At 41.4% G+C, this 26,973-nt stretch overlaps 2 protein-coding genes across 6 annotated transcripts in view; one reads left to right on the forward strand and one right to left on the reverse strand.

The window, feature by feature from the left end:
* LOC119487133 (1-phosphatidylinositol 4,5-bisphosphate phosphodiesterase zeta-1-like) lies at window positions 1-19,438 on the forward strand. Of its 3 annotated transcripts, none has more exons than XM_037767794.1 (12): window positions 1-123; window positions 1,160-1,355; window positions 3,248-3,449; window positions 5,841-5,985; window positions 6,281-6,433; window positions 7,996-8,178; window positions 8,297-8,453; window positions 10,014-10,175; window positions 12,445-12,617; window positions 14,882-15,008; window positions 18,833-18,982; window positions 19,234-19,438. In XM_037767794.1, the coding sequence occupies exons 2-12, from the start codon at window positions 1,166-1,168 to the stop codon at window positions 19,314-19,316; spliced, it is 1,725 nt and encodes a 574-aa protein (XP_037623722.1). In that variant the 5' UTR covers window positions 1-123; window positions 1,160-1,165; the 3' UTR covers window positions 19,317-19,438. The 3 variants fall into 3 exon arrangements, with proteins under 3 accessions (XP_037623722.1, XP_037623723.1, XP_037623724.1); XM_037767795.1 differs by having other exon boundaries at window positions 10,014-10,130; XM_037767796.1 differs by lacking the exon at window positions 1-123 and having other exon boundaries at window positions 1,220-1,355; window positions 3,252-3,449.
* Window positions 19,434-26,973, reverse strand: part of pik3c2g (phosphatidylinositol-4-phosphate 3-kinase catalytic subunit type 2 gamma) — a 22,711-nt gene continuing 15,171 nt past the window's right edge. For 2 of the 3 annotated variants that reach the window (XM_037767792.1, XM_037767791.1), the window contains 9 exons: window positions 25,797-25,953; window positions 25,574-25,683; window positions 25,312-25,480; window positions 23,424-23,542; window positions 23,217-23,313; window positions 23,065-23,128; window positions 22,789-22,868; window positions 22,531-22,656; window positions 20,808-20,960 (listed from right to left, as the gene is read on the reverse strand). In XM_037767792.1, coding sequence (XP_037623720.1) covers window positions 20,808-20,960; window positions 22,531-22,656; window positions 22,789-22,868; window positions 23,065-23,128; window positions 23,217-23,313; window positions 23,424-23,542; window positions 25,312-25,480; window positions 25,574-25,683; window positions 25,797-25,953 — 1,075 coding nt within the window. Of the gene's footprint in view, window positions 20,961-22,530; window positions 22,657-22,788; window positions 22,869-23,064; window positions 23,129-23,216; window positions 23,314-23,423; window positions 23,543-25,311; window positions 25,481-25,573; window positions 25,684-25,796; window positions 25,954-26,973 lie in introns of all 3 variants that reach the window. The other variant, XM_037767793.1, reaches the window with a different exon arrangement.

Here is a 26,973-nt window from a genome sequence, read left to right on the forward strand (position 1 = left end):
CTATGGCAACGACTTTGTGTACTTCCCCAGTAACCTGCTGTAAAATCAGATAGTTTTGAGTGTTTTTACATCCTCTTCCTCAATATCTATACTACAGGGACCCAGAGACCATCAATATCTGAGGTAAGCTGTTGTTTACATGATCTCTTATTGAGTTTCCAGGAAACATTTGACTCAGTGCCACTGGAGTTGAATGTACTGTAGCTGAATCCCTCCTCAGTGACAAATGGCAAATATTAGAGTCGTGAGAAAGGTTTATCCACATCTTTATGTAAGATTGGTTACTTTTCTTGGGTTAAAAGCCAATTATTAGACATAATACAACACTTTACAGGATCTTCTGATTTAGATACAGTTGCTGCAAATTCATAAAAGCTTAATGAAGATGATAGCAGAGCTGGTTGCTTTGTGTTGCTCACGCTGAGGCAACAGATGCAACGGGAGGCCGGCCCCACTGCAGGGAGCCCAGTGACAACACTGGCTTAGGCATAATGTCTGAACTGTCAAGGGCTGCAGAACAGAGAGATGAAAAGGTATAGAAGGGAGAAAGAGACTCACACAAAGCCAGGGAAAGTCACAGTAACTTTGGTCTCAGTGACGGAGAGGAATGACAAGGAGAGGAGAGGGACTGAAATGAGAAAGTCACACAGACGTTGCCTCAGTATTTGATGGATGTAAGAGATACAGAGAGGAAAGGGAGGGTGCAGCGTGAGAACTTTGTGCAGAGTGAAGACCCTGACTTCTCTTTTATTCTCTCTCATGCTGAGTTTGAAAAAGTAGTATTTCAACAGTGAGCTCAGGTAAAAGCTGGGATACATCTCCAAGTTGACATTTTATTCACTATTTCCTGCATATTTTTAGAGAGCGAGTGATGTGCCGCGTCTTTGAAACAAGTGTTTGAAATATCTACAAGATGACAACGTAAAGAATAATCTGAAGCATTAAAAGGACCTAAATTCATCTCTTTCGTCCTTCTAACACTATCATGACGGATATTCAGCCTTGCAGTGAACACAAGCCTTTAATAAATTATTAGCAGCCACGTACTCCTCTCAGAATTGCATGTTGATTTCATAAAAGTTGGAAGTTTCACAAAGAAACTTAATAACTTCCTAGGGTCGACAACAGGGGATTAAGAGGCTATAATGATTGTGTGCAGGGCGAGATGAAAAGAGGCAAGGCCCCCTCCTCCAGGAGAGCTGAGATCCAGCATCTGCACCAATGCTACGCCTTAGGGCAGACCATTTTGCCGGCCTGCGCCCTCCTCAGGTTCCTCCACAAAGAGCAGATGGAGCTCACAGCAAATGAAGAGACGGCAGAGAGTTTGATTGATAGATATGAGATTGAAGAGACAGGTAAGTGAAGGGAGAGCTGTGTACCATGTCAGGCTGCTTGCTGCTCATTACTATGGGTAAAAACATCCCACTCTACTCTTTAAGGACTAAGGCTTTGTCATGTAATGATGCTAATTTAGTTAAAACAGAAGTCAAGGCTTAAGCTCCAGTGGTGCCAGGCTGACAAAGTGATTTGCTGTAAGCCCACGGGCAGGGGGGGTTGAAATGACAGAAGGAAAATGGAAGAGTCAGGCACGTCAGTGGACTAGTAGGCCAGATGTTGTCTAGGGCTCAGTATACTGCTGGCTAATTCACAGCTTCACAAACAACAAGACTGGGAAAACAACACTGTCCTCACTTTTTCACTTTATGGTATCAATCTTTGAGAATGAGAGAAGTTTAGAGGAGCAGGTTTTAGCTTTTCTAGCACCTGTAACTATACAACTCTAATTATAATGCATACTGTGCATTTACTTCACCAAATAAATGACCTGAATACAAAAGAGGTTTTTTATAGGGACAGTGTGTAGGATTTGGCAACATCTAGTGGTGTGGTTGCAGATTGCAACCAACTGAGTACCCCTCCGCTCACTCCACTCCATTTCCAAGAAGTGAGCCGCCGAGGGAAAAACCGTGGTAACGCCATTCGCCTCACTCAGAGGCCTTCCTTATTATAATAACACTACTTTAGGAGCAACGGAAGTCAGACGGCGACTGGCGGTACCACAGTTTTGCACAGCGGCTCACGCTAATGCAGTTTCCTGCGTTTAACACAGTGACCTTCAGGTAACGTAAAAACGTGAAAGTCTCTCTCTAGAGCCAGTGTTTGGTTTGTCCGTTCTGGGCTACTGTAGAAACATGGCGGAGCAACATGGCGGACTCCATGAAGAGGACCCGCTCCCTATTTAGATATAAAGGGCTCAATGTAAGCTAACGAAAACACAACGATTCTTAGTTTCAGGTGATTATACACTGATGAAAATACAGTTATGAATATTATACTCCATTTCTGTGAATAGATCTCAAAATGTTACACACTGTTCCTTTAAATCGTGCCATACTTGCTGAATTCATCCATTATTTAACCAGAATCTGAAAGTTGAATTGTGACAGCAGACAAGGCACAGGTGAAACTGTGTCAACCTGTGCTTTTTCCTGCTATGACAAGCAAAAATGTCTGCTGTGAAAAAGACAAGCTATGAGTCCAGGAAACTGAAGAATGATCCAATTAACACTAGGAAAAATCACAAGGAACTTACAGCTGGAACACTCACTGAGACAGGGAAAACAAACCAGACAAAGCAGAGCGCACAGACTAAATACACAATGAAAGGAGGGTGATAATGAGGGACAGGGGACAGCAGGGCTAATGAGGAAGAGGTGAAAACAATCAGGGTGGGGCAGACAATCATACAGGTGGGAAACACACAAGGGCAGGATGTGAAGTATCTGAAATGAGAGGCAAAGGTGAGTATACTATTTGTTTTATTTGTATAAAACACAAAATAATAACTGGAAACAAGGACAACATTACCATAGAGGAGAGCCGGGCATGGCAATAATAATAGTAACTCGGTAACCTTTACTAAGTAGCTATATTGTGAGGGAGCTAGTTTACGTTAGGGACTATAATAATATCTCAACAAATGTTGGATGGACTCCATTGACTTTGGTAATCCCCTGACTTTTCATCTGGCATCATCATCACAGTTTATTATAATAAATACCACTAGCATGGCTGTAGACTCATAGCTTTGATTTTAATTTGATTTATTTGAATGTTTTAACACTAGGAACAGTGCTTTTGCTTGAGCTGGATAGTGTAGTCCTCTTTTTTTTGCACTTGGTAGAGTAGGCGATGCTGATTTTGACTGCCACTGACAGTGTTCCTCTGCTCCTTCCTCCTCTTCCAGCCAGAGATAGCAGGTCCATGACATTTCATGGATTCCTCCGGTACATGGAGTCCAAAGACTGCTGCGTGTTCGACCAGGCCCACACATCTGTCTACCAATACATGGACCAGCCTCTCACCCATTACTTCATCTCCTCGTCCCACAACACTTATCTGACTGGAGATCAGCTAGTGGGAAAGAGCCACCTGGATGCCTATGTTTGGTAGGGAAACAGCTTGTGGTCTGCTTCAGAAAACCACCCCCACTTTCAGAGAAAAATCCACTATACATGACGGGAGCATGAGGTTTTTACATAACCTGTACGTGCACAGACATAGATAAACTTATACTTGCAAATGAATCAACGTCAACTAATCTTCTGAATCCTTTCTAGTTAATTAATCTGCTGATAAGACCAATTTAAACTTTAAAATTGGGCTCTGATAGAGATCTAAAATGCCCCTCAATACACTATGACCCTCTCCTCAAGATCTATACAGTACATGTGTGTTATCAGGATTCTCTCATTTCATTGACCCACTCATGTGCTGAGGCACAGTGAAATTGCCGTGGTCCCTTTATGGGACAATGGATGTGATTACAAAAGGGGCTGATGGCAGCAGAAGTGCTGTATTTATGGTCTCTGTGAAGGTGCCGAGCACCCTGGAAGGCTGGTAGAGAGAGGGAACCCTCCACACCAGCGGCCTGAATGCTCTGGTTTACTTAATAATAATGAAGGAATCATATAGAGAGGAGAACATATAGTGGCCTTTTGGAAATCTAAATACTTCACAGATGGAAGGGAGAAGAAAAGAAAATGACCAAATGTATTTGTTGGAGGGAGAAATAAAACATTTACCAGAGCCCATATGTTGTGAGACAAGCACAAAGGATGGGGAAAATTTGAAGATGCAATTGATTGATTATAATTTACCACTGACACTTTTAGTTGTAAATGTTTTCGCTTTAAAAATACTTGTATTTATGGAAATAATGAACAGCACCAACATATTCATAGTGCACACTTGAGAAAAACTGTGTGAAATGATTGTCTAATTGTGTCCTTGGGGCATAGAGGTGGTAAAGAAATTGTTCAAAATGATTTTTCTTTGCTTTCATTATGAGGGTCGGATTTAAAGCTCAATACCGCTCTCATGTCTGTGCGTGAAGGATGGAGCAAGTTGTTGCCGTTGTTAGCCTAGCTTAGTATAAAGACACAAGGGATAAACCTACCAAAACACTTAAAAGTCACATATTAACACACTGTTTTGTATCTTGTGTGTTTAAACCATACACAAACAAAAAATACTCTAACAAAAAGTATTTATGCTAAGCTTATTACAATTATTTGCACTGTCAGAATGAGAATAAACTCATTTTGTATCTTGTAACCACATGTTCTGGATTTAAATCTCACTGATAACCTTTCTTACATGATATTCCCTGTCTCTTACTCCACATGCTGTTGCTCTCCACAGTCAGCTGTACAATTAAACACTATCATAGCAGATAAAAATGAACCTACCAGATGGTGTACTGTAGATCCTCCAGTCGTATCTTCTCTGAAATGTGGGAGGCGATCACAAAGTGGCTTCATATATGATGCTACATTGCTCACAATGGCAGTGTTTTTACAAAGCAACTCCTACTCTGCAATGCACAACACAAGAGAAAGACATATCTGAGAACTGAGGTGAAATGACAACATGCACAGACTCCAGCTGTTCATAAACACACAGCAGGCGCATGCATATGTGAACCATCATAAAACAGCATTAAAGTGGCAGGAAAGGCTGATTTCCCAACAAGCAGAACCATTCCACAGTTCAAATGTCTGGGCTAAGAGGGTGATATAACTTTGCATCAGGGTTGCAAGAACATGTATCATTGCCTCACCGCTGCTGTGAAAATTATATCATTTTTGTCCACTACCAACCAAATATAAAAGTGAACTTTTAGCTAACTATTTTAACTGTTTATCCATAACGTTTTTGGATTCTTGTACCATATTCTTGAATTATTTCTGAACATCTTTAACGGTTCTAACCACCATTGGATTCATGCTGTTTACCTTTTCTGTTATTTTCTCCCTTACTTGTTGTTGTGTCGCTGTTGCATTCGCCATTTTTACTCTTCTGTGAAGTGTCTTATTTAACCCATTATGCATGGTGCGACAGGCTATCTAAGTCAGTCTTACATTAGTCACTCATAGGGAAGCTTTATGTAACAGGTAAATTTACGTGTCTATAGCAAGTCTGATTTAAAGTTATATTTAAGAAAAAAACTAGGTCTATTTTTATGCAACTGGTCCCAGATCCACCAGGTAGAAGAAGCTGTTGGAATAAATTATTAGATTAGAATGATACATTATCCACATGTATTATATACATTATATATATACAGTAATTTGTTACATGTGTGGGAGTAGCTATGATGGCTTGATCTTGTGCTTGAAAAGGGAATCTCTCAGTTTGCGCCTCAACGCTTCTCTTCTAATTTCTCACGCAGTACATTATAAGTGCTGATCACAGCCTTGCCACAGCTCAGTGTGTGTGTGTGCATGTGTCTCTGTATGCATACATGTGCTTATGTGTGTGTAATTTGTGTGGTACAGTGCTTTGAGGAAAGGCTGTCGCTGTCTGGAGATTGACTGCTGGGATGGGCCGGATATGGAGCCTGTAGTCTACCATGGCCACACCCTGACCACCAAGATATTATTCAAGGACGTCATCACCACTGTGGAGCAACATGCCTTCGAGGTAACAGCGTATATAGTATGTTACATGACGTATATTTCCTCAGGCATCAGTGTTCGCTCCTGCCTCTGTAGCCTCCAGGAGTCCCTACTTCACTGCATTTGCTCTAATTAACAGCATCTCTGATCGTAACGCTTTGCATGCAAGTTGTCTTTGATTCAGGCCATTCTCTGTGATGTGTCGGGAGAATTTAGAGCCTGCAGAGATAGCAGCAGATCCAGGTTGATGCTAATTGCTGGAAATAGGGTTCAAATCATGATTTATTTAATTTTTTTTTAATGTGATTATTTCTTGACAGGTGTCTGCTTACCCAGTGATCCTGTCGTTAGAAAACCATTGCTCCCAGGAGCAGCAGGAAGTCATAGCCCAGTACCTCGTCTCTATCCTGGGGGAAAAGCTGCTGAGAACTCCCTTGGATTACCCAACCGCTGGAGACCTACCGAGCCCAAATGTAAGCGTGAGAAAAGCGAGTGCTCGACTCTCCGAGGGGTAAATCGGAAGCAGAATCTGTGTTTCACGTTGCAGGCAGACGCATGATGGTAGTGTTTGTATGTATAAATCCTCATCGCCTGTCACAGCAAAGCAAAACAAGGAGAAAATGAGACCTTTTGGTCGTCACAGAGGGCCTCATTAGTCTCTTTCTGAGGCTTGCCGTGCCTCTCTCCTCCGCTGGGACGCTGGGGTAAATGGACGTCCGCATTCACAAGCCTCTTTAATCTCTCGGAGATTCGCAAAATCGAACGGGATGTTGTTAACCCCGAGAAGTGTCCATCATTTGAAGCATGCTGAGGCACTTGAACTGATTGCTCGTTTTAGATTACCCTGTTTGGGTTCTCCACTGAAAGCCTTGAATGAGCGACTGGCCTGAAAGATGCCGGCACAGTCGCTCCAGTCTATTGGATATGACGAGGAGGATGAAGGCTTTTTCTCTCTGAGAGTGGATGAATGTGTGCCGTCTCGCTGGTGTTTCTCTGCCGCCTCAGACTTCTACCGCTTTGGAATTTACTGCAAGAAATGAGTTGTGTTTTATCCTGAGTGTGCATATAAGATTTTCTTCCCCATATCGTTCTTTATCTTTATGACTCAAGAAGTGGGGGCTTACTGTAGATAGGAGCCTCAGCACTAAATGGTTTCATCTCGACTATTAACCCTCAGCAATTCCAACACTCGATCAAGAGTCAAATTCATGCAGCTTCACACCCAAGTTACCATCCAGTTATGAAAGTGTAACCAATATGTGATTCTCGGAACTGTTCATTACCATATACTCCACTCCGACCACTTGGATCGAAGGTTTTAAATCAGTTATTATCTATTTTTACCATAAACATGGGCAAACGTATATCCTAAATGACATCAACATAAGCAAAGCCTCAATTCTAGCTCTCCAGACAGTATCATTTTGCAGTGCCAAAAGAAGCTCTGAAGTTTATAATTTTCATACTATATGGACTCTTATGGGTTGTTAATGTCGGCAGATCTGTAATTATTTTGCATATTTTGCCTGTGCACACAGTGAAGCTGACAGGGTGACTTCCTGCCGTGTGGCTTACCAAGGAGCTGCTTCCAAGTCCAGACCATAATGTTTTCACTTTTAGCATATTGCTGCTCATCTGCATAAAGAGTCCTATAGAGTATTAACAGATTTGGAGCCAGGGCGGTGAAATGTAGCAGCATGTGTGTGATTCAGTACACCTGCTGCTTCTTTACCCTATACCAAACGTGGCTGTGTGTATGTACTGATGAGGCTACTGAGGGAGTCTTTGAAGAATAGAATAATCTTTTTGACAAATCAGGGACAGAGGGGGCGGTTTGTGCAAAGTAAACGTCTTGATGTTTGTTTCCAAAGTTTGAGGATGCAGGAACGGGGACAATTCAGAGTTTGTTTGACTGATGAAACTGTGTGATGCTGCGTGGTGAATGTAGGTGCCCATGATTAAGGTACCTTTGCATTTGTTCTTGTGTGAATTCATACCGTGTGTGTGTGTGTGTGTGTGTTTGTGGGGATGCCAGGACCTGAAGTATAAGATCCTGATCAAGAATAAAAAGCTAAAGCCTCACGTTAAGATGGAGGGCGCAGCAAGGATAGAGGCGGAGGACAGTGCAGATGAGGGCGACGATGAGGAGGAGGATGATGAGGAGGACGAGGGTCATTCTAAGTTCTGGTCTCCCAGAAAGGCAAGGCCAAAGATGAAAGTAAGTCGGTTAGATTTAAGAGCAGATTCTTGAAAATAGAGACAGATATAAACACTGTACAGGAGCAGTTGTGCTCTCTTTGGTTTGTCTTTCTCTCTACCCTAAATGTAATGAGTAGAAGAGGAAGGTGGCGGTGGCAGAGGCTTTATCTGACCTGATCGTATACACCAGGTCTGTCAAGTTCATCAGCTTCAGTCACTCCAGGGACAATCAGAACTGCTATGAGAACACATCAATGGGAGAGACGAAAGCTCGCAAGCTAGCCAAAGCCTCAGGTAAAATGAAGTAATAAAGAATGTATAATTAATTGCAACTATCACAAAAAAATCTAATTGTGATGAGCCCAGCAGATTCACATGATTTATAATCACATTGAGAAGTCTCTGTAGGCCGTCTTTGCATGAGAAATGCAATTACATCTGGCACCATAAACCTCCATAATAGCAAAAGCATATCGAACATGACATATACGACATAGGGGAGTACTTTATAGGGAATAAAGCACAACAGCACAAGCCCAGAAATGTGCCTCCTACTCTCGTTGTTGGGGAAGTGGAAAGAGCCCGCCGAGGTTCGAATCAACTGATAATCAGTTAAACTGTCATCGCGCTGCGGTGCGGCAGTATATTGGAGAAACAGAGTGATGTGGAGAAATGAAATCTGCTTCTGCTGAGGAGGAGTGACACTTTCCAGACGCACACGGCTACATTATGAGCTGGTTGGCTCGACTGGCAGGGACCGTGAACGGTCTCGGCTATGCTGGAGCTGTAAAAAATTGTGTAGTCTCTTGTCATCCTCGAGCCCTGCAGGGAAACTACACAGCTACTGGATGGTATGAACACACACAGGCTGAAGCTGTGTGCCTTTTTTTTTTTAGATACAGGCTTCAAAACCTGATCAGGACACACAGTTTCCAGCTTTTCAGGTTTTAACATTTAACATTAAGCTAAAATAACATAGAAATTGGTGAATAAATGCAACTCATCGATAAAAAGACAAGAATCATATTTGTTAACACTTCATTTTACAGGTCTGCAAATTTCATGGTAATTAGGTGATAATTAGCAAGTAATCTATTTGAAATTTCTTTGGAATTACTGCCAATTACCCCAATATTTACCTCAAAATTGATCAAAAATTACTTAATTATAAGCATTATTTAATAATTATATGCTAAAATAGCATATTATTGTTAAAATAGGGCCCTTAGGCTTGAAAAGCGGCTGTGCACTGCTCTTCATCGGCGGTGGAAAACCAAAACTTATAGAAGACACTTCTGATCAGTTACAAATCTCACCATTGTGTGACTTATTGTCTACATAAATGTAACCTGGTAATGATTTTTTAAGAAATTTCAAAGAAATTATTTGCTGATAAATTAAATGTACTATTATATTATTAAATGTATTAAATAAATTATCAGCTATTGGGAAATAGCAGAATATAATTATTAAATAATGCTTATAATAAAGTCATTTTTGATCAATTTTGAAATAAATATTGCAGTAATTCCAAAGAAATTTCAGATAGTTTACTTGCTAATTATCACCTAATTACCATGACATTTGCGTACCTGTAAAATGAAGTGTTACCCATATATGTAATGTCTAGAACATTGAAAAATTACATTTTTATAACTGATATTATTAAAAAGTGACCCTGTGGATAAACCTAAATGCTTTCCTGAATCACTGCATCAAACAGCCATTGTGACTAACTCAGACTTAAATGTACAGGATTATAGGAATGACATCTGTGAAGTCTGAATCATTAATGTGTGTGTGTGTCAGAGGAGTTATTTGACCTGCTCTCGGTGCGTCCATCCTCTCACTCAGGTACAGACTTTGTTCACCACACCCAGAGGTTCCTCAGCAGGATTTACCCAGCAGGCTCGAGGACGGCTTCCTCCAACTACAACCCTCAGGAGTTCTGGATCGTCGGCTCACAGCTCGGTGAGTCGCAGAGGGCGAGTATATACCTGTCTGTGTGCACACAAGGTATGCAGTTAAAGTCAGACATATGCCCACACGCATACACACTTATTTAGACACGGGAATCTTTATAACTTGGTAAACAATGTTGATTTTCACATCTTTTTTTGAACTGCAAAAATGTATTTACATACAGTACATGCAGTGTTAATCTGGAGTCATGGAAATGATCATAAAGCATTCTATTATTTGGACCAATCTGATACAATCTGAAATACAGGAATTAATAATTTTTTTTTTTTTTAAGTGAATAAATTAAATAATCATTAAATTGATTCAATTATAAGTTATTGAATTTATTCAGATACAATACAATATCAGAGCATTAATATAGCAGCAAACAACTATTTGCTATGTAAAGATATAGATGTCTACCTGAGCAGAGAATGAAGTCATTCTCCATTTCTCCATGCTTTGTTGACATAGATGGGCCTTTTAGTGCATGTTCGTGCATGTGAGCGGGCCCCACAGCCGTTGCTCTGCACTGCTCTATTACGGCGGTTACAGTTGATAACGCCATCCTGACTGACAACGCCGTTGCGGAAGCGTAGTGCTTACCCTCTTTTTCCCCTGAAGGTTAACACTGTTAGCTCTGCCAGCACCGTTGCTGTTGTTTTCACGGTAAGCGCTGTTAGCAAGCCCCCAGGAAGAGCGCTGGTCGTTGATGCCAATTTTTGTAGTGGCCAAACAGGGGTACTACAACTTCCGAGTCGAGCCATTTTGGCTTCACACGCCACTGAGCAGCTTTCATAGGAATAAACGGGGCCCCGCCTCCCAATGCTGTATCCAGTTCTCTTAATACATCCATGGCTGCTAGCACCATTAGCCGTCGCCGTGTTGAGAGCTGTGCGGAGGCAACAGAAATGCTCCCAATCTCGCATTTAGCACCTTTAAATGGAAAATAAAAAAATGATTATAAACAAAAATAAGTGAAATAAAATCCCCTGACGTTAATAGTACTTTGTTGCCAATAATGTTTCTAATTTGGTCGAGATTAAAAGACCTGAAAACATCAATTAAAAAAAAAGACACGAAAAGAGAATTTATTTGATTCAACAGGAATAAAAAAGTTTTCTCGACACCCACTGAGAAACCGCCACAATCCATTACCAGCTTTTGAAAGCGAAGAGAAATGCAATCCGGAAACTGAAACTGTCAAACTTCAAAGGGAACAACCTGGCCAAGTGTCCTGTCGATTAGCAGTGAAAAGAACATTTCATTCCAGTCCACAGCCTGACCACCTCATCTGTGTTTTCCCCGGAGCAAGTCCTCGCCCGGCCCTTATCACACATTTTCTAAATCGATTTGCTCCCCCCCTAAATGTGTTTTTTTCTCTCTCTTTAAACTACATCCTTGTCTGGGTCACAGCTCAGTTTTTTTTTATTCATTATCATTTCTTTTGGAGCCAAGCCAAAGCTCATCACTGGGCTTGACTCCATATCACATACCTTTGCTCTGGAGAGTATGCTTAAAAAAATCATTCATAAACTTTACATCCTCACGCCTTCTGGTAATGATTACCCATGAGTTTAAAGTCACAACCCCGATCTGTCTGGCGCTGTCTCGGACGGTGGGCCTGTCACTTCTTCTGTCTTTACACATCCTCCTCATCCGTCTCCATCGCTCAGCCAGCCAGCCACTGATTCTGACACGACTCGCTGGCTGAGCAGACGGTCTACGTGCTTCGGTGGCAGCTGTGCGGATGGTGAGTGGCGCTTTTCACAGTTGCAGGAGACTGCGGTACAAAGCAGCAGCCTGGACGGATCAATTACAGTTAGATGAGCAGAACATTCACTGGGACCCTGTGACATACAAGATGCAGAAGGATGCACTGCACCAGTGTTTACAACCCAACCCAGCACAGATGTAGCTCAAACCCGTCAGCAGGATTAAATCTGCTGCTTTCTTTATCTGACAATCTATTCACATGTCTGAAATGTCACTGGAGACATGGTATATATGCAGTACACATGCCAAACACAGAGCTTTGCACTACAGATGCACTGATTGCACAGTTGGAGATTTCCAATGTGTCCCTGATGCAATGTACGCTATTGTTGGGGAAACATTTCAAGTCAATGTATAATTTAGCTCCCTCCTGCAGAATGAACAAGAGCCTTAGAGAACAGAAGGTACGCAGGAGATCATCTCATGCTGCTCGTTTTATTTTAACAAGCTTCAGGCATTCTCAATTTTGTTCCTATAAAAGAAAAAATTGCCACCGCTATAGCTCCTCATTTTCATTGTTCCAACATTGTCCCACGGTTTCTTGCAGTGGCTCTCAATTTCCAGTCTCTTGGCTTGCCTATGGACCTTAATGATGGCCGTTTCCAGGACAACGGGGGCTGTGGATACATCCTGAAGCCGGCGGTGCTCATGTCCAGTCACAGATGCTTCGATCCCGGCTACAGCCATCACGGCCTCAAACCCACACACCTGCTGCTCAAGGTACGGATACGGAGCACCGAACGCTGAATAATCCACTCAGGGTGGATTTATGGATTAAGGTGTAATGTTACAGGACTGTGTGTGTGCGTGTGTGTGTCTGTGTATGCGAGAGATTGTGTGGCAGAGCTCGTCTTGCTCTTAGCCTCCAGATAAAAGCTTTCCTGTTGGATGCTGTGAACCAACAATGATGTAAATCTCCCTGAGAGTGTCTCCGTTTAATTAGATTATCTCCTTCAGAAAGTCGAGGGGAAGGAGAGAGAGAGGGATGATCTAATGCAATCACACCCAGGGTCCAATTAATAAATCATCCCCTTTTCCATTATTTTAAGCATGTTAGGGGACAGTAATAGCAGTAATGTACTGTATCTAAACCACATGGCAAAGCATGAATGAAGCTGTAGAGAACGCAGTCTTTAGTGTGCTGTCAGGACGACTGGCGCACACTAACTCTTCCAAGTCCAATTACAGAGATACAACAGTTTGCTCTTATGTAGAACATAATGGTGGGACTCTGATAATCTGAGGGCTTTGTACTGCAAAGACAATATGTGGAATTGGCCGGGACCACATGGGACTCACACAGACTTACTGTACTGCGGAGGAGGTAGATGAGGGAACATCATAGTACTATGAACAGCTATGAATCATAATGGAAATCCCTCTTAAAGGGTCGGTTCACCCAAATTACAATAACTGACCTTTAAACTGGAGTAGGCAGGTTGGAGCAAATATTACCATAAAATTATTTTTTTTATAAAGAACACTATATACTGTATATATACTAGAAAGTTTGTGACCCGGCAGCCATGTTGTGATCAGTTGAGGAAATACCAATCACTGCCCACTAGTGCACTTTACGAACGATTCTTTTCTCACACACTATGAACATTTTTTAACGTTTATATGCAAACTTTCTCATTTTACAGCTAAACAATACACAACAAGGTGATTCTGAAAACATTTAAGGAGAGAAATAGGCATTACAGTAACAGAATATTGATTCATATTTGATCAGCGCTGCCTAGTTTGACCGCTTAATCGGAGTTCATGAGTGATTGCCAGCTGCCTCCGTTGAATGAACAGATGAATAGATTTTTTAAAGCCTGAAGACAGAGCCATGAGGAGGTGCAGAAGTCTATTTTTCTCTCAGAACAATTGAATTACAATATACTGAAAGGTTATTATGGGATTTTTTGCCCAATGTTGCCAAAAATATTCTGAATACTGCCGCTTTAAGCTGACTGCAAATGTGTTTTTCAAATGGACCCAGTAGTGGATCTTGGACTATTTCCTCAGTTGATGTAGCTCAGCCAGTATTGTAGCTGCTCTAAATATAATCTGTTACACCTGTTAAATTAAATTAAAGTTGCTTTAACGTCCTATCATACAGTTCTACTAAAATTCTTTGGAAAACAATCGTTCGTGAGGATGCATAGATTATAGGTTAAACAAAAGCACACCAGACATTGTCTTCTCAAGGAGTACACACATACACACACACACTGTACACCTTCTGAGCAGAGCATGAAATATAAATGTGTTGCGCTCTGTTTTTTTTGGATGCCCTGGGAGAAACCCCTACCTATATTTATTCACATCATCATTCTGTACTATTTGATCACTTCAGGGAAAATCCTTCAATCTTGACTCAGCTCTCAACTCAGTGGAAATCAGAGTCATGAGTAGCATTCAGTGGTGTAACTAAGGTAGGGTGGAGTTTTCAATCAGTAAATTATTCATCTGCTCAGGAAAACAATATTTCCCCTTGAGCTCTCATGAGTCTGTTTAGCATAAAGCTGTCAGCTACAAGCAACGGTGTGTTTTTCAATAGTACATCTTTATGAAATGATAAAACTGTTGTATATGTATGGACCGTTGTAACTGTGAACGGGCATAATGCAGGGCGTTTTGTAGCGTGACTTTCGGAGAGGAAAGGGACTGTAATTTTGGGCCGGACACTGTAAAGCTCCATCAGTGCCAAGCGGGGCATGTCGTGATAAGTACATGCAGGTTTGTCTTTGATCAGAGCCGGGGAAGGGAAGGCTCAGTGTGAGCGGACTGCAGATAAGCCTGCCTCTCTCCAGACTAGTGTAATTACAGCCCTCTCCGCCTCTCCCCTCTCTCTTCACGTCTTTTCTCTACTCTTACGGGCTCTCCTGTTTTCTCCTCTATTTTATATTTACCGTTTAACCCTGTTATTAATTACATTCTCATACACCCCCTTTGTGACCATCAGTACTGCATCTGTGTGTGTCTATCTACAGGTGATCAGTGGGTCCAACCTGCCCACCCCCAGGAGTGGCAGACCTCTGGACCCCTTTGTCAGAGTGGAGATTCATGGGATCCCATCGGACTCCCGCAAAAAAAACACACATACTGTCAAAAACAACTGTAAGTATAATGCAAGACCAACTGGCCTTGTTGAGACATCTGAAGACCCAGCTTTACTTTGTAGCTCTACTTTATCAATCCAAGATGTATTTTGTCAGACAACTCAGCAGTGTTTAACTTTCAATTTTCTAGAAATGAAGAATGACGGAGAAGATTAATTTCTGAGATCTTATCAGAAGCTGAAATGAGTTTTGTGGGCTCGTGGGCTGCATTTGTTCTTTCTGTATTTTGATATTATGACATCTCTTGCATTAAAATGGGGCTGTTGTGGCAATAGCCAAATGCTGTAGAACAAAGTCATCAATATTCAGATAGTACCATAGGAGTAAAAAAGACCAGAGTCTACAACCATGTGAGGCTGACCTTAGGCACAGCGGTGCTCTAAGCTAAATGCTTAATGGATGGTTTGAGTGTTTTGAAGTGGGGTTTGTATGAGGTACTTATCCACAGTAGGTGTATTACTTACAGTAGATGACGGTCGGCACGCCCCCAGTTTGTAGAAACAGGCAGGAGTTAACGCACAGAAGCAAAGCAATATAGTGCTGTGGACGGGGCCGGCAGCAAAAAGCATTTTAGCCACCTAAAAGAAAATCAATATCCGTTTCAGTCTACGCTATATTTGGAATATTTTCCGACGGGGAACTGAACTGAAAGTTTAACTTGTCTATACTGTTTTTGTCAACGGAGTCTGGAGGCTTTGAACAGAGCATAGATAAGTTTCACTGTCAGTTCAGTACCCCGTCGAAAAGGGCTGTCTGACGGCAATGTAAAGCGGTGAAAATGCATTTCTTTTAGGTGGCTAAAATGTATTTTATTTTTTAACATTGGCATACTAACATGCTCGAAATGACAATGCCTACATTTGCTTGTTAGCACTAGCATTGGGAATGTCATTAGTTTAGCAGATATTTGGTCATAAACCAAAGTATTGGACGAATTAACACAAGAACCCGATCATGGCGTGAAATCAAAAGTGGTCATAATTCATCCTGAGGGCGACATGAACGCCTGTAGGCTACTAAAGTTCATGGTAAATACATTCAAAAGTTGTGAAGACATTTATCTCAAAACTACAGATGTCAACCTCATAGAGGCACGAGAGAAAAAGTCAGGGAAACATCAAAGTCAGTAGGATCCTGAAAACCATGAATACCTAAACCAATTCCATCCATCCAGGACCAAAGTGGTGGACATGTCGCATTGCCATCCCTACAACCATGTCGCGAGCATGGCTAAAAACATGCCCACCTCTGGTTTTCTACTAACAAATACAGATACAAAGACAAACAACATCTGAGAACATGCCTAGCATCTGTGTACTGTAAGGCAGTGTAAACCTTCAAGTGAAAACATGGAAACCACCTAAACTGGAGGAGTTCTCTATGACAGGAATATTTCGTGGTTTCGGGTTTTTTTCTTCTTCTTCCTTTTAAATCTATTTCCCGGTAAGCTGCTGTTGGGCTTCTGAGGAGAAGTGTGCTGATGACTTCCTTCAAAATGTAGACGTGGATTTGCTTTGAAGAGAAGTCTGTCATGCATTATTGCTATGAGTGGAAACATGGAGCTGACAGTCACAGCATACAGGATGAAGTGCTACAGTGATTTTAAGCATCAGTTGGATCCTCACACACAGATTTGTGTGTGTTCAGAAGTAGGACTGTGCCATACCACCAATTCATTCATAATAACTAAAGCTAGTTTATTATTGTTTAGAATGAAATATATAAAAATGACTGCTCTTTAATTTACTGCCCAAAACTGTCATCAGACTTTCAATTGTGGAAGTAAATCCCACAGCTGTCGAGGTCTCTGACAGACCTCTCATATTTCAGCTGGTGTTCACCACAGGACATACAGTATGTCGCATTTGGCTCGGAGCTTTCGTTTTTTTTTAAAATGGCACTATGAAAATTAACTTAATATCAATAACATTGATGGAATACAACACTGTATTGCTGCTGCCGAGATGAGACAAAAAGGGAGAGAAGGAGAAAGAGAGGGAGGGTGGGAGGGATCGTAAGATTCCTGGAGGGAGCTGAGCACTTATGCATGGGCATAAATCATCATTTCACATTATGAAACCGATAAGGTCACCGTTGAATACAAATTAATGTGGACATAGATGAAAACTTGGATGCAACAGAGGAACTTGAGAAAAAGGTTTTGAATCAGAAATGGTTTGAGAACTGCAGCAGAGGTGACTCTTTAGTTATCTACGTGTGCTCTCCTCATTTGTCACTGTGAAACTGCAACAAATAACACTTCATGTCATCATGATAGCGATGCTATTGTGGGTCTGATAATCTTTTATTTACTCTCTACATGGCAATGTCAGTTGTCGGTCAGCTCGCCACTTTGGTACAGACTGATCTGTAAACATTCAGTCCCCGACGGGATGAATTATTATAACTTTGAAGATTCCCTGACTTTTCTTCTCGTGCCACCAGCAGCTCTTTGAATTTAAATACCTGCAAAACTAATGACATTACCATCAGCCTCAGTTGTGCTTTGTGTTAAGTAATAAGCGGATATTAGCATGCCAACATACTAAACTAAGATAGTGAACATGGTAAACATTATACGTGGTAAACATCGGCATGTTAGCATTGTCTTTGTGAGCATGTTGGCATGTGGCTCCAAGCACCAAGCCTCACACGGCTGCTAGTATGGCTGTGGACTAATGGTCTTGTTTAACAATAAGCTGAATGAATGAGTTTTTCACAGCATAACCTCTCTATTCTGGTGAACATAACTTTACTGTCTTCTGCTGAATGTAAAAGAATGTATTATTTTGAATATCACTTCTCAAAGCAAGTTCTTGTAGAAAGGCTTTTCTAAATACGGGATTGGGAGTGTTTCTATTGCCTCTGAAGGGCTCTCAACATGGCGATGACAAGCCGACGGCTCGCAGCTAACGGTGCTAAAGGCTCTAACAGTGGAAAACAACAGCGAAAGTGCTGACAGAGCTAACAGTGTAAACCTGAGGGGGAACCATAGACTGTATATGTTTTTTTGCAACCAGAAGTGACACGAGAGGCTTGAGCCAAGTACAACCAAATGCTGAATAAGACGTTTTTAGGCAACCAAAATGTTACAATTAACTTTCATGAACTGAAAACACACTGTGAAAGGGTTAAAAGTTGTAAGATGAAAACACAGTCAACTCCCAGACCGGACAACGCCGTGGTAGCAACCTGTCAATTAGAAGGTAGACCCGCCCTAAAGCATCCCCTGCTTTATGGTCTACTTGACTCTAAATGGGACCATAATCTACTAAATGAACATCATGCTGTATTGAAGAAGACTTGAAACTAGCAATTGAGACCATAAACTCATGTTTACAATGTTTACTGAGGTAATAAATAAAGTGAGAAGTAGGATCATTTTCTCATAGACTTCTATACAATCAGACTTCTTTTTGCAACCAGAGGAGTCGCCCCCTGCTGGATATTAGAGAGAATACAAGTTTAAGGCACTTCAGCATCTGCTTCTCTTTACAGACCCCCCTCTGGTCTGAAGTTTGATGCTGAGCTGTTAGCATAAAGTGGATATTTAAAGCGGTTCTACTGAAAACAGGTGCCTGCCATGGCTGAAAACAATGCTATGAGAGCGGTGCGAGTGAGCCAAAGGAGTAAATGTGCAGGTCCGTAAAATCAAAACAATGAGTTAAAAGGTGTTTAACGCTCCATAGAGCTCAGGGGAAAAGCAGAGACGAGTAATAATTCTCTGTGGGTTCGTCACTGAGAGTGACACCTTTCGCTTTACCTAAACCTATTGATGCTTATTGATTCTAATGAACTGGTTCATTCTAATTACCTTTACAGTTCTGAATCCTCACTGGGATGCTGACATGAACTTCAGCATCCTCATCCCCGAGCTCTGCCTCATCCGCTTCTGTGTCCGAGATCAGACGGGCATCCTCAGCAGCGATTTTGTGGGCCAGTACACGTTGCCCTTCACCAGCCTGAAGAAAGGTGAGCCACAGAGGCAGAAAGAAAGAGAGAGGGTGGAGGGGGTGGGAGTCAGACAAAGGGCTAAATTACATCAGGTGACATTGTGTGACCATCATTGTATTTCCCTTCATTCGCAGTGTCAGCATTACTGAAGGTCGCTCTCTGCTTGAGTTTTTAACAGAAATGCTTCTGTGTATCTATATGATGCTCCTGTATTTAGCCTCTATATACATACATTTCTTTTGACGCCCCCCTTCCTTCTCCACCTCCAGGCTACCGCTGGGTGCCTCTCCGGTCCCGAGACGGATGCAGCCTGGATCCAGCCTCCCTCTTCGTCTTTGTTTGGTATTCCTAAAAACAGCTCTCCATATCAGACTCACACACACACACCTCTGCCAACAGATAGAGAAGCGTGGCTGATGCAGCAACAACAACAACAAAAATATATAAATAAATCAAAAGCACCATTTCCTCAGATATAAATACCAGTTTTATTGTCAGAAAATAGACGTGCCTTCTCTCTACTGCGGAGGAAAAAAAGACCAGAAGGTTCCAGCAGGGCTGAAAAAGAACGAAGAATAACTCTCTGCTGGCATCACTCAAGTAGCGGAGAAATCCCTGGAGTGGGATATTAGGTTCTTATCATAGAATTAATAATTGATGCAAAGTGCGATTATTGTGGTAGAGTTGATCACACATAAGACGAACCACGAGACACAGTGTTGTCTTTGGATTAATCATCTATTCCAAAACAATAGATGTAATTCCCCTATTAAGCCTGAACGGGATGAGTGATGCCAGGATGCATTAATAGTCCATGAGCACTACTATGAAAGAGTAGCAGCCAACATTTTCTTCCAAGCCAACCTCCCTGTGAGAGACCCAGCAGGGAATAATATAAATAGCATTCACAGAGGTATACATTATTGAACCAAATCCAGCGCAGAGAAGGCTATTTCTATCCTCGTTCATCACTAAATCCTATGAATGAGGCGGAGGAGAGTGCGGGTCAGCAGGCCTGTCAGGAGGAGGATGGCATTAAGATAACATGAAGACCTGAAAGAGAGTGTGTGTGTGTATAGGTGCTTTTTCAGGGGTATTTGTGAGCCTTTGCCTGTTTGCACATGCATGTGCATAACTGTGTTTGAATGTCACTGATGGATGAGACAAAGGATGGAGTGATGGAGAGAGTGTTAACTCAGCGCCTCAGGCCGTAGAGGCAGAGTTGTCATCCTGCTCACACACTCCCCCTCTCCCCCTTCTCCCTCGCCGTCCTGCCTCCCGCCTCCCAATTCCACTGGTCAAGGACATCCAGCTGACACAGCCCAAAGGGACAAACACACTCAGTCTGAGCAGGTATCAGACAGGCAGCCCCTAACAGCACTGCATCACCCCCTTTAATCCGTCACATCGACAGTCTCGACCACACGCGCACTTGCAAGGACTGTTTTGAAGTTAAAGTACTAACAAAAGTGCAAGTTTGATAATGAAAGTACTTTCCTTCATCCGTCACCGAAGCCACATCCAAAAATCTGACTAATTAGCAAAATGTCCTTCACTTGATTGACATTTTAAAAATAAAGATAAAATGACGCTTCACACAGTAAACAGTGTCCTTCCCTGAGTCTTTAAATCAGGCTTGTAACGTCAGCCAAATACTCCATTCGCTGCCAGCTTATATAGCTCTGCAGCGAGGTTAAATTGCATCTGATAAATAGGTATAAATGAGAGTGCACAGTTCCTCTTGTCTCATTCATACAGTCTGAAAAAATCTTTGGATTGATTGTTTCCCTCAGTGTGGCTGCACCCCCTGCTGGCAGCAGACTCACAGTGCAGCTCTGTGAGGTCAGATTGCACAGTTCCCGAGGGGAAACCAGGTCTCCTTGTCAAGCAACACCTCCTCCAGTCTTATGTTGGTCGCAGCCACAAACGTCTTCTTGCTCTTCACTGTCACTTCCAGCACCATCCCATACAGCAGAGGGACATAATTGTACTCCAGCTGTGAATATGAGGCAGATATTTTAGCAATCAAACAGCTCGACATTCAGAACATCCAGTAATTTGAGGACATTTTCTGCCGTACAGTTTGGCTTTTATCTGAAATTTCTGTCATTCCCAGCCTCCCCCTTCCCGTTTCCTTCCATTTGGCTCTGCAAAGGCTTCACTTTGCAACATAAAAAGATATGTGAGAGGCTACTGGTCAGAGTCTTCAGGGTTCAACACTCAAAGATCAGACTCATAGGCTCCCCGCTGTGTGTGAGGAGCAGTGCCGCAGGCAGAGCGCATATTAAACATTCCCTCAAACTTGTGAGTAATAATCACTTTTGAAACTTTGACTGACAGCACTTCATCTCAAGAGGGACTGGATGTACGAAAAAAGGGGGAACAAAATCCACATTCTTAGATTATAATGAAAGAGCATTAATAAATGTGATTAATGTTTTAAGTTATGTTGGGCCATTGTGAGGATCCCTCCTGCCTCCTTCCTCTGTTGCTCGTCCTGAGGGGAATTTTTCCTCCTCCGATATCAGGGGTCTGTTGGAGGGTATGCTGTAGGAAAAGTTTGTAAATCCTTTTGAGGCAAACATGTGATTTTGGGCTATATAAATACAACGGACTTCACAATGTCAGTATATACGACAGAAAGTATTTGTTTTACAACAACCTAATTGTTACATTTTGTATTATTTACTACACTACTGTACAGTAGGCTACTGGGGCAGATTCATTTTAGTATAAGATAACATGTTTTCTCATTTCATTTACTAAATACTAAAAGGAAGTAGCCGGTATCACTTCACCAGCTGTGTGTCTCAAATACTCGCTGTCTTGATAACCAGCTGTACACTGATCACAGAGAGATGTGCCGAGGCTTTTCAGGTCAGGTAGAATCTAATGTTAAACATTATCTCTGTTGATCCAGTTCATTTGTTTGCTTCCTTGGCTGCAGAAGGCTGTTTGGATGCCAGTTTGTTTCATATGTGGCAGCGGGGTGGTGAAATGGGCCGTGGACGGGATCACACCGGCCAAAACAAAAACAGACGTTCTGGACCGGAAAGGAAATTTCAAAGGAGAACATGCTGTAGTGTTGTTGTCGGAGAAGCCAGTATTTCCAATTAGCATGTTTCCTTAATCTCTGATGACATATCATGGTCATTTTAGGATTTATTACAATAAATATATTACATATTGGTCCTTTAAAAAGGTGGTAAATGCAAGTTGGGAGCATTTCTATTGCCTCCACACGGCTCTCAACATGGCGACGGCCGAACTGGCGGCTCATAGCTGACAGTGAAAACAAAGGCAACACTTCTGACAGAGCTAACAGTGTTAACCTGGGGGAACCGGAGAGTGGGTGTTATGCTCTTCTAGATAGCGTAAAGAGCACCTTTAAGTTTGAAACGTACTGCATGTGCTAAATAGCCTATCTGAAATCTACTTGGCCTGGCCCATTAACAAGCATATGAACACATTACTGTCTTTAACCAGTAATGTAATGGAAAACCAGAGGATGTTGTGACTGTGCTAAATCATGGATAGAGGTTAGATAGAAAGGATGGAAGTTGTACCAGTTCGTTGAAGGTGGGGTTGTCATGATTGCGGACCACTTTCGTCCTCTTCTTGTAGAGCTGCTGAGGGTCCGGTCTCAGACGGGTGACCACGTAGGCATCAGGGTTCGAGCCGTTTGGATGCTTCTGTTGAAAAGAGAAAGAGGGCCATAAGGGACCGCCCTGCACTTGAGCACACAGGATTTATAAAAGAGAACACATTTATGATTTTAATTTAATGCTAGAAACAATGCAATAATAAGAGTGAAGCAAACTCACAACGTTCTTCAGGTGTTTTACCAACACCGAGAGCTTGCTGTTAGAGTAAGAGATGTTGAGCTGGATCTGAGGACGGTTTCCTGTAATAGATCAGCTCATCAGTGCCAGTAAATCACCGCATAACAGGTCTTATATATGGACTATCATCAGAAGTTTCTCAAGACATAGCACAAAGTCAGTCCTCACATTCTAAATATTGCCATTAGCATGACATTTATTTTCCTACATAATCTTTTTTTTAATACACCCAGTTATTATCTAAGAGCAGGAAATTACCTGTCACCACACTTTCTTGGTCTGTGTTGGGGCCATCCAGGAACAAGCTGCACACAAATTCATTCTGCAAGTGACAGAGCGAGGAAAGTTATAGCCAGGTATAAGACGAGATCACAGAGAGAAATCTACCAGCGACAAGAAGAGGAACTTACTCCCTTGCATGGTCCCTCAAAAAGCTGCTTCAGGTATTTATTCAGCAGAGACATCTTCCTGCCGTTGGTGAATGACATATTATACCACCGAGGAAACCTATATTAAGACATGCATCAAATTATGTCATTACTGTGGAAGACAAAAAGCAGTGTTTCAAAATAAAAGAGCCATGTGATTGGAGTTGTATGTGTTTTTTCTTCACTCACTGAGGCAGCATAGTTTCAATGAAATGTTTCTGCAGCTCCTTATGGATCATCTCAAACTGCGCAAATGTCTTATCACTGTTCAGAAAACCGTCATGAATGTTTACTCTCAGGTCGTAGATCTGCAAATCAAACAAAACTAATTCATTAGTTTGTCGTGTGAATATGTGACGAGACACTATTGATAAAGCAGGGTTCCACATTGAAGCGCCCAGGCAGCTGGGAGCGTCTTCGCACACTTAAAATCACTTGGAAGAAGGCAGCTGAAGGGAAAGTTTACCCTTAAGGATCGGTAAAGCATCCCATTATTACAGTTTTCATGTACTGTCTTGAGTTTAGCACTTTAGATATACACAAGTGAATTAAACTCTAACAGCGTGATAACCCAGGAATATTTACCAGCTAGTATTGTTTTCACCTTGTGAGTCTGTGTGTGTGTCATCATGGCAAAATGTGGTACTACCACAGAAGAGGTTTTGTGTACTTTACCAGGAGTTTCTATCTGTGGACAGATTTTGTCACGTCACAACCATGCAAGATAAATTCATGAAACTTTACAGGTGTGCAGTTGAGATCAAAATGAAGACTGAATTCGAAGATGGGTGTGTTCCAAGCAAAGTGTTACAGTGCTTTCTATTATAGAAGTCAATCCTAAACAAGTAACTCCTTTAACATACTTTTACTGTTAAATACTTCCTCTGTCTTATGTTTTTTATTTCTGAAATGTATGTAGAATGTGGGAAATAATGAATTTGTGTGCTTATATGAAAATAAATGAATTCAAATTTCAGACTTTGAATGTAAATAAGGTGCCATAGTGCATAAAAAAAAGCATCAAAATAGACTAATAGAGCTTCTTTATTAAAAAAAAGAAAATGCCAGGGAGGATCCTTGAACCCCTTGACTGAGATCTGGGCTAAGCCCCGAATGTCCTCAAATACTAGAAACGCCCCTGCATGATTTATGGGTCTTTTAATGTTTATTAATTTTTATCTGAGAAATATTATTGTTGTGTTTGTTACTTTATTATTAATATTACACAACTACATAACTTAAGAAACAGTCGGAGACGGCGGGACTATTGCAGTCATATTTAGTGCGGAACTTGACCTGAGCACACTGAGTTTTACATAGATCCATACACGCCTCTCAGGTGTGCAAACAACTGCAGAGTAAAATAGTCACTGATTTGTTCAATATATTACAATTATTAATGTTTGTTTATTAACTGGCCCCAGGCCTCTTGTCATTTTGCAGAAGTGGCCCCCCGGGCAAAGCAAGTTTAGCATCCCTGGCTTATACTGTGCTAACAAAACAAGCTCTACTAACACTTAGAAGCAGTGGAAACTTTCCCACATGCTTATATTTAACATTTACTGATCAAATGGGGAATCTTTTATTTATACTGCCTTTATGTAAATACCTGAGTGCATGATACTTGTGAATTTGAGTAACTGGGCAAACCTCTGTGCTTCTGCTGACTGACAAGGCGCTCTATCTCTGCCTCAAAACAGTTAAAGCTGACATCAGGAAGCCTAATCTGATCAAAGAGCAGCGAAATGCCAACAAACATCAGTAACGCTCTTCACTCGACTCTGGGGAGTAAAGGAAAGACTTTCCAAACACAGCACTGCTGCCTCGGAGGCCATAAGTGACAGCAGACCCAACACAGTCAGATGAGTGCCAGAGGTTATTCCTCTTAGAATAATATGTGTGAACCTGCTGTCAGCTCCAGGTGTTTCATCAGCTCCCCTGGCTACTAGGATCTAACACAAAGCTCTGTGGTGCATAAAGCAACATTTCTCAGCGGCGTTTCATTATGAAAAAGAACACTGAGGCCGACATTTTCTGTCTGAATAAGCACAGCACAAAGAGCAAAATGCAGCCTCACCACATCTTTTCCCCTGACGGTGTATCCCTGAATGACAGCTTCTTGGATGTTGGTGCTGGGAGCGGGGATGCCGTCCCGTGTTCGTGGATCTTGTTTCTTCCCTTGAGCCATGCTGTGTGTCAGGAAGTTAAACTTGACTGCAACACAGCCCATGCTTTCCTTGATCTTCCTACATCAGGAAGGATACAAGCCGTTACGACAGGAATCAAATTAATAGAGCGGAAGGAAGTTTAGTTAGAGAGTGTGTTGCACATTCAATTACTTTGTAAAGTAGGATGTGGCCTCCAGGTCTGTGTCATGAGGTCTGAGGTTTTTCTGGACGTACTGCAGGTCATTAGAGTCCTTCAGTTCTGGCATTCTTGCATTTAACATCTGAAAAACACATGCACACCATGAATGAAAGGGTGTTTTATATAACATTATCTATTCTCAGATATAGCTAGGAGGTTTTTACTGTGATGATGTTATTCAGTAAAAAGTCTTACCAACTCCAGCAAGCTGAGTATCAGTGCAGAGCGCTTTCTGATGATGTTGTAAGCTTCACAGCAGAGTTCCACAAAGCGATGCAAGCGCTGAGGCTTCTGCCCCCCGCCTGTGATGAAGTGCTGCATCTCAGATGTAAAGATGAATGGTGATCGGTCCCTATTGCAAGAAAAGAGAGGGGGAAGGATCTTGTTAATTCACAGTATTGTCGTTGACTTTATAATTTTCTTTATCTCCTTGCTGCGCAAACAAAAACTCCTCTTTTCACTTTCAAAATGCTGCTTGCATTTAGTGTTGTCAAAAATATCAAAGTATAGATATATATTGATAATGAATATTTTAAACAGTTTCAATACAAATTTTTCGCAGTATAGATACACGAGTATCAGCTGTGCTTTCTACTCTCTCTCCTCTCTGACAGCGAGTTGACACACACACTGCTATTTACGTTTGAATAATAATCTAAAATTTGATGCCTGAAAATGGTATCTAATATCAATATATTAGGTATATATATACACAATATATAAGGTATCAAAGTTAGGGATGCACCGATACCGGTACTGTATCGGATATCGGGCCGATACAGACTCAAATAGCTGGATCGGATATCGGTGACAATGGGGCCGATCTATTAAATTCAATTCTATGTTTATATACTAAATACATTATATTGTAGAATTTGAATTCCTGTTTAAGTTTTGACCAATTTGTTGCTGCATTAAAAAGATTTACACCTTTTGTAATTCCTGTTAATTTTAATATTTTTTTGCTAAGTTGTTGATGTACAATTTATTATTTTAATAATAAATAATTATTTATTTGTTACATTTTGTTTTACAAAGTTAGGAAAGCAATGTTTAAGTAAAGCTAGATGTTGTCTTACACATAAAGGAATGATCCCAGTCACTTCTACACAGTGAGGCATGCAGCTTATTAATTAAACACTGGTATCGGATCAGTATTTCATATCGGACAAAATGAAAAGTCCAGGTATCGGGACCAAAAAAGTCGGATCGGTGCATCCCTAATCAAAGTTAGAAATTACAGTATCATGACAACATTAGATGCTTTTTCTTCCCGGTTAAAATATTTTTGCTTTAAATTGAGTTAAAAAAATTACAATAATAAATAAAAAAATATAATATATATATATATCGATACTGGACTGTATATGTT

The sequence above is a fragment of the Sebastes umbrosus genome, chromosome 4 (assembly GCF_015220745.1).
Source record: "Sebastes umbrosus isolate fSebUmb1 chromosome 4, fSebUmb1.pri, whole genome shotgun sequence".
In the NCBI taxonomy this organism is placed as follows: domain Eukaryota; kingdom Metazoa; phylum Chordata; class Actinopteri; order Perciformes; family Sebastidae; genus Sebastes; species Sebastes umbrosus.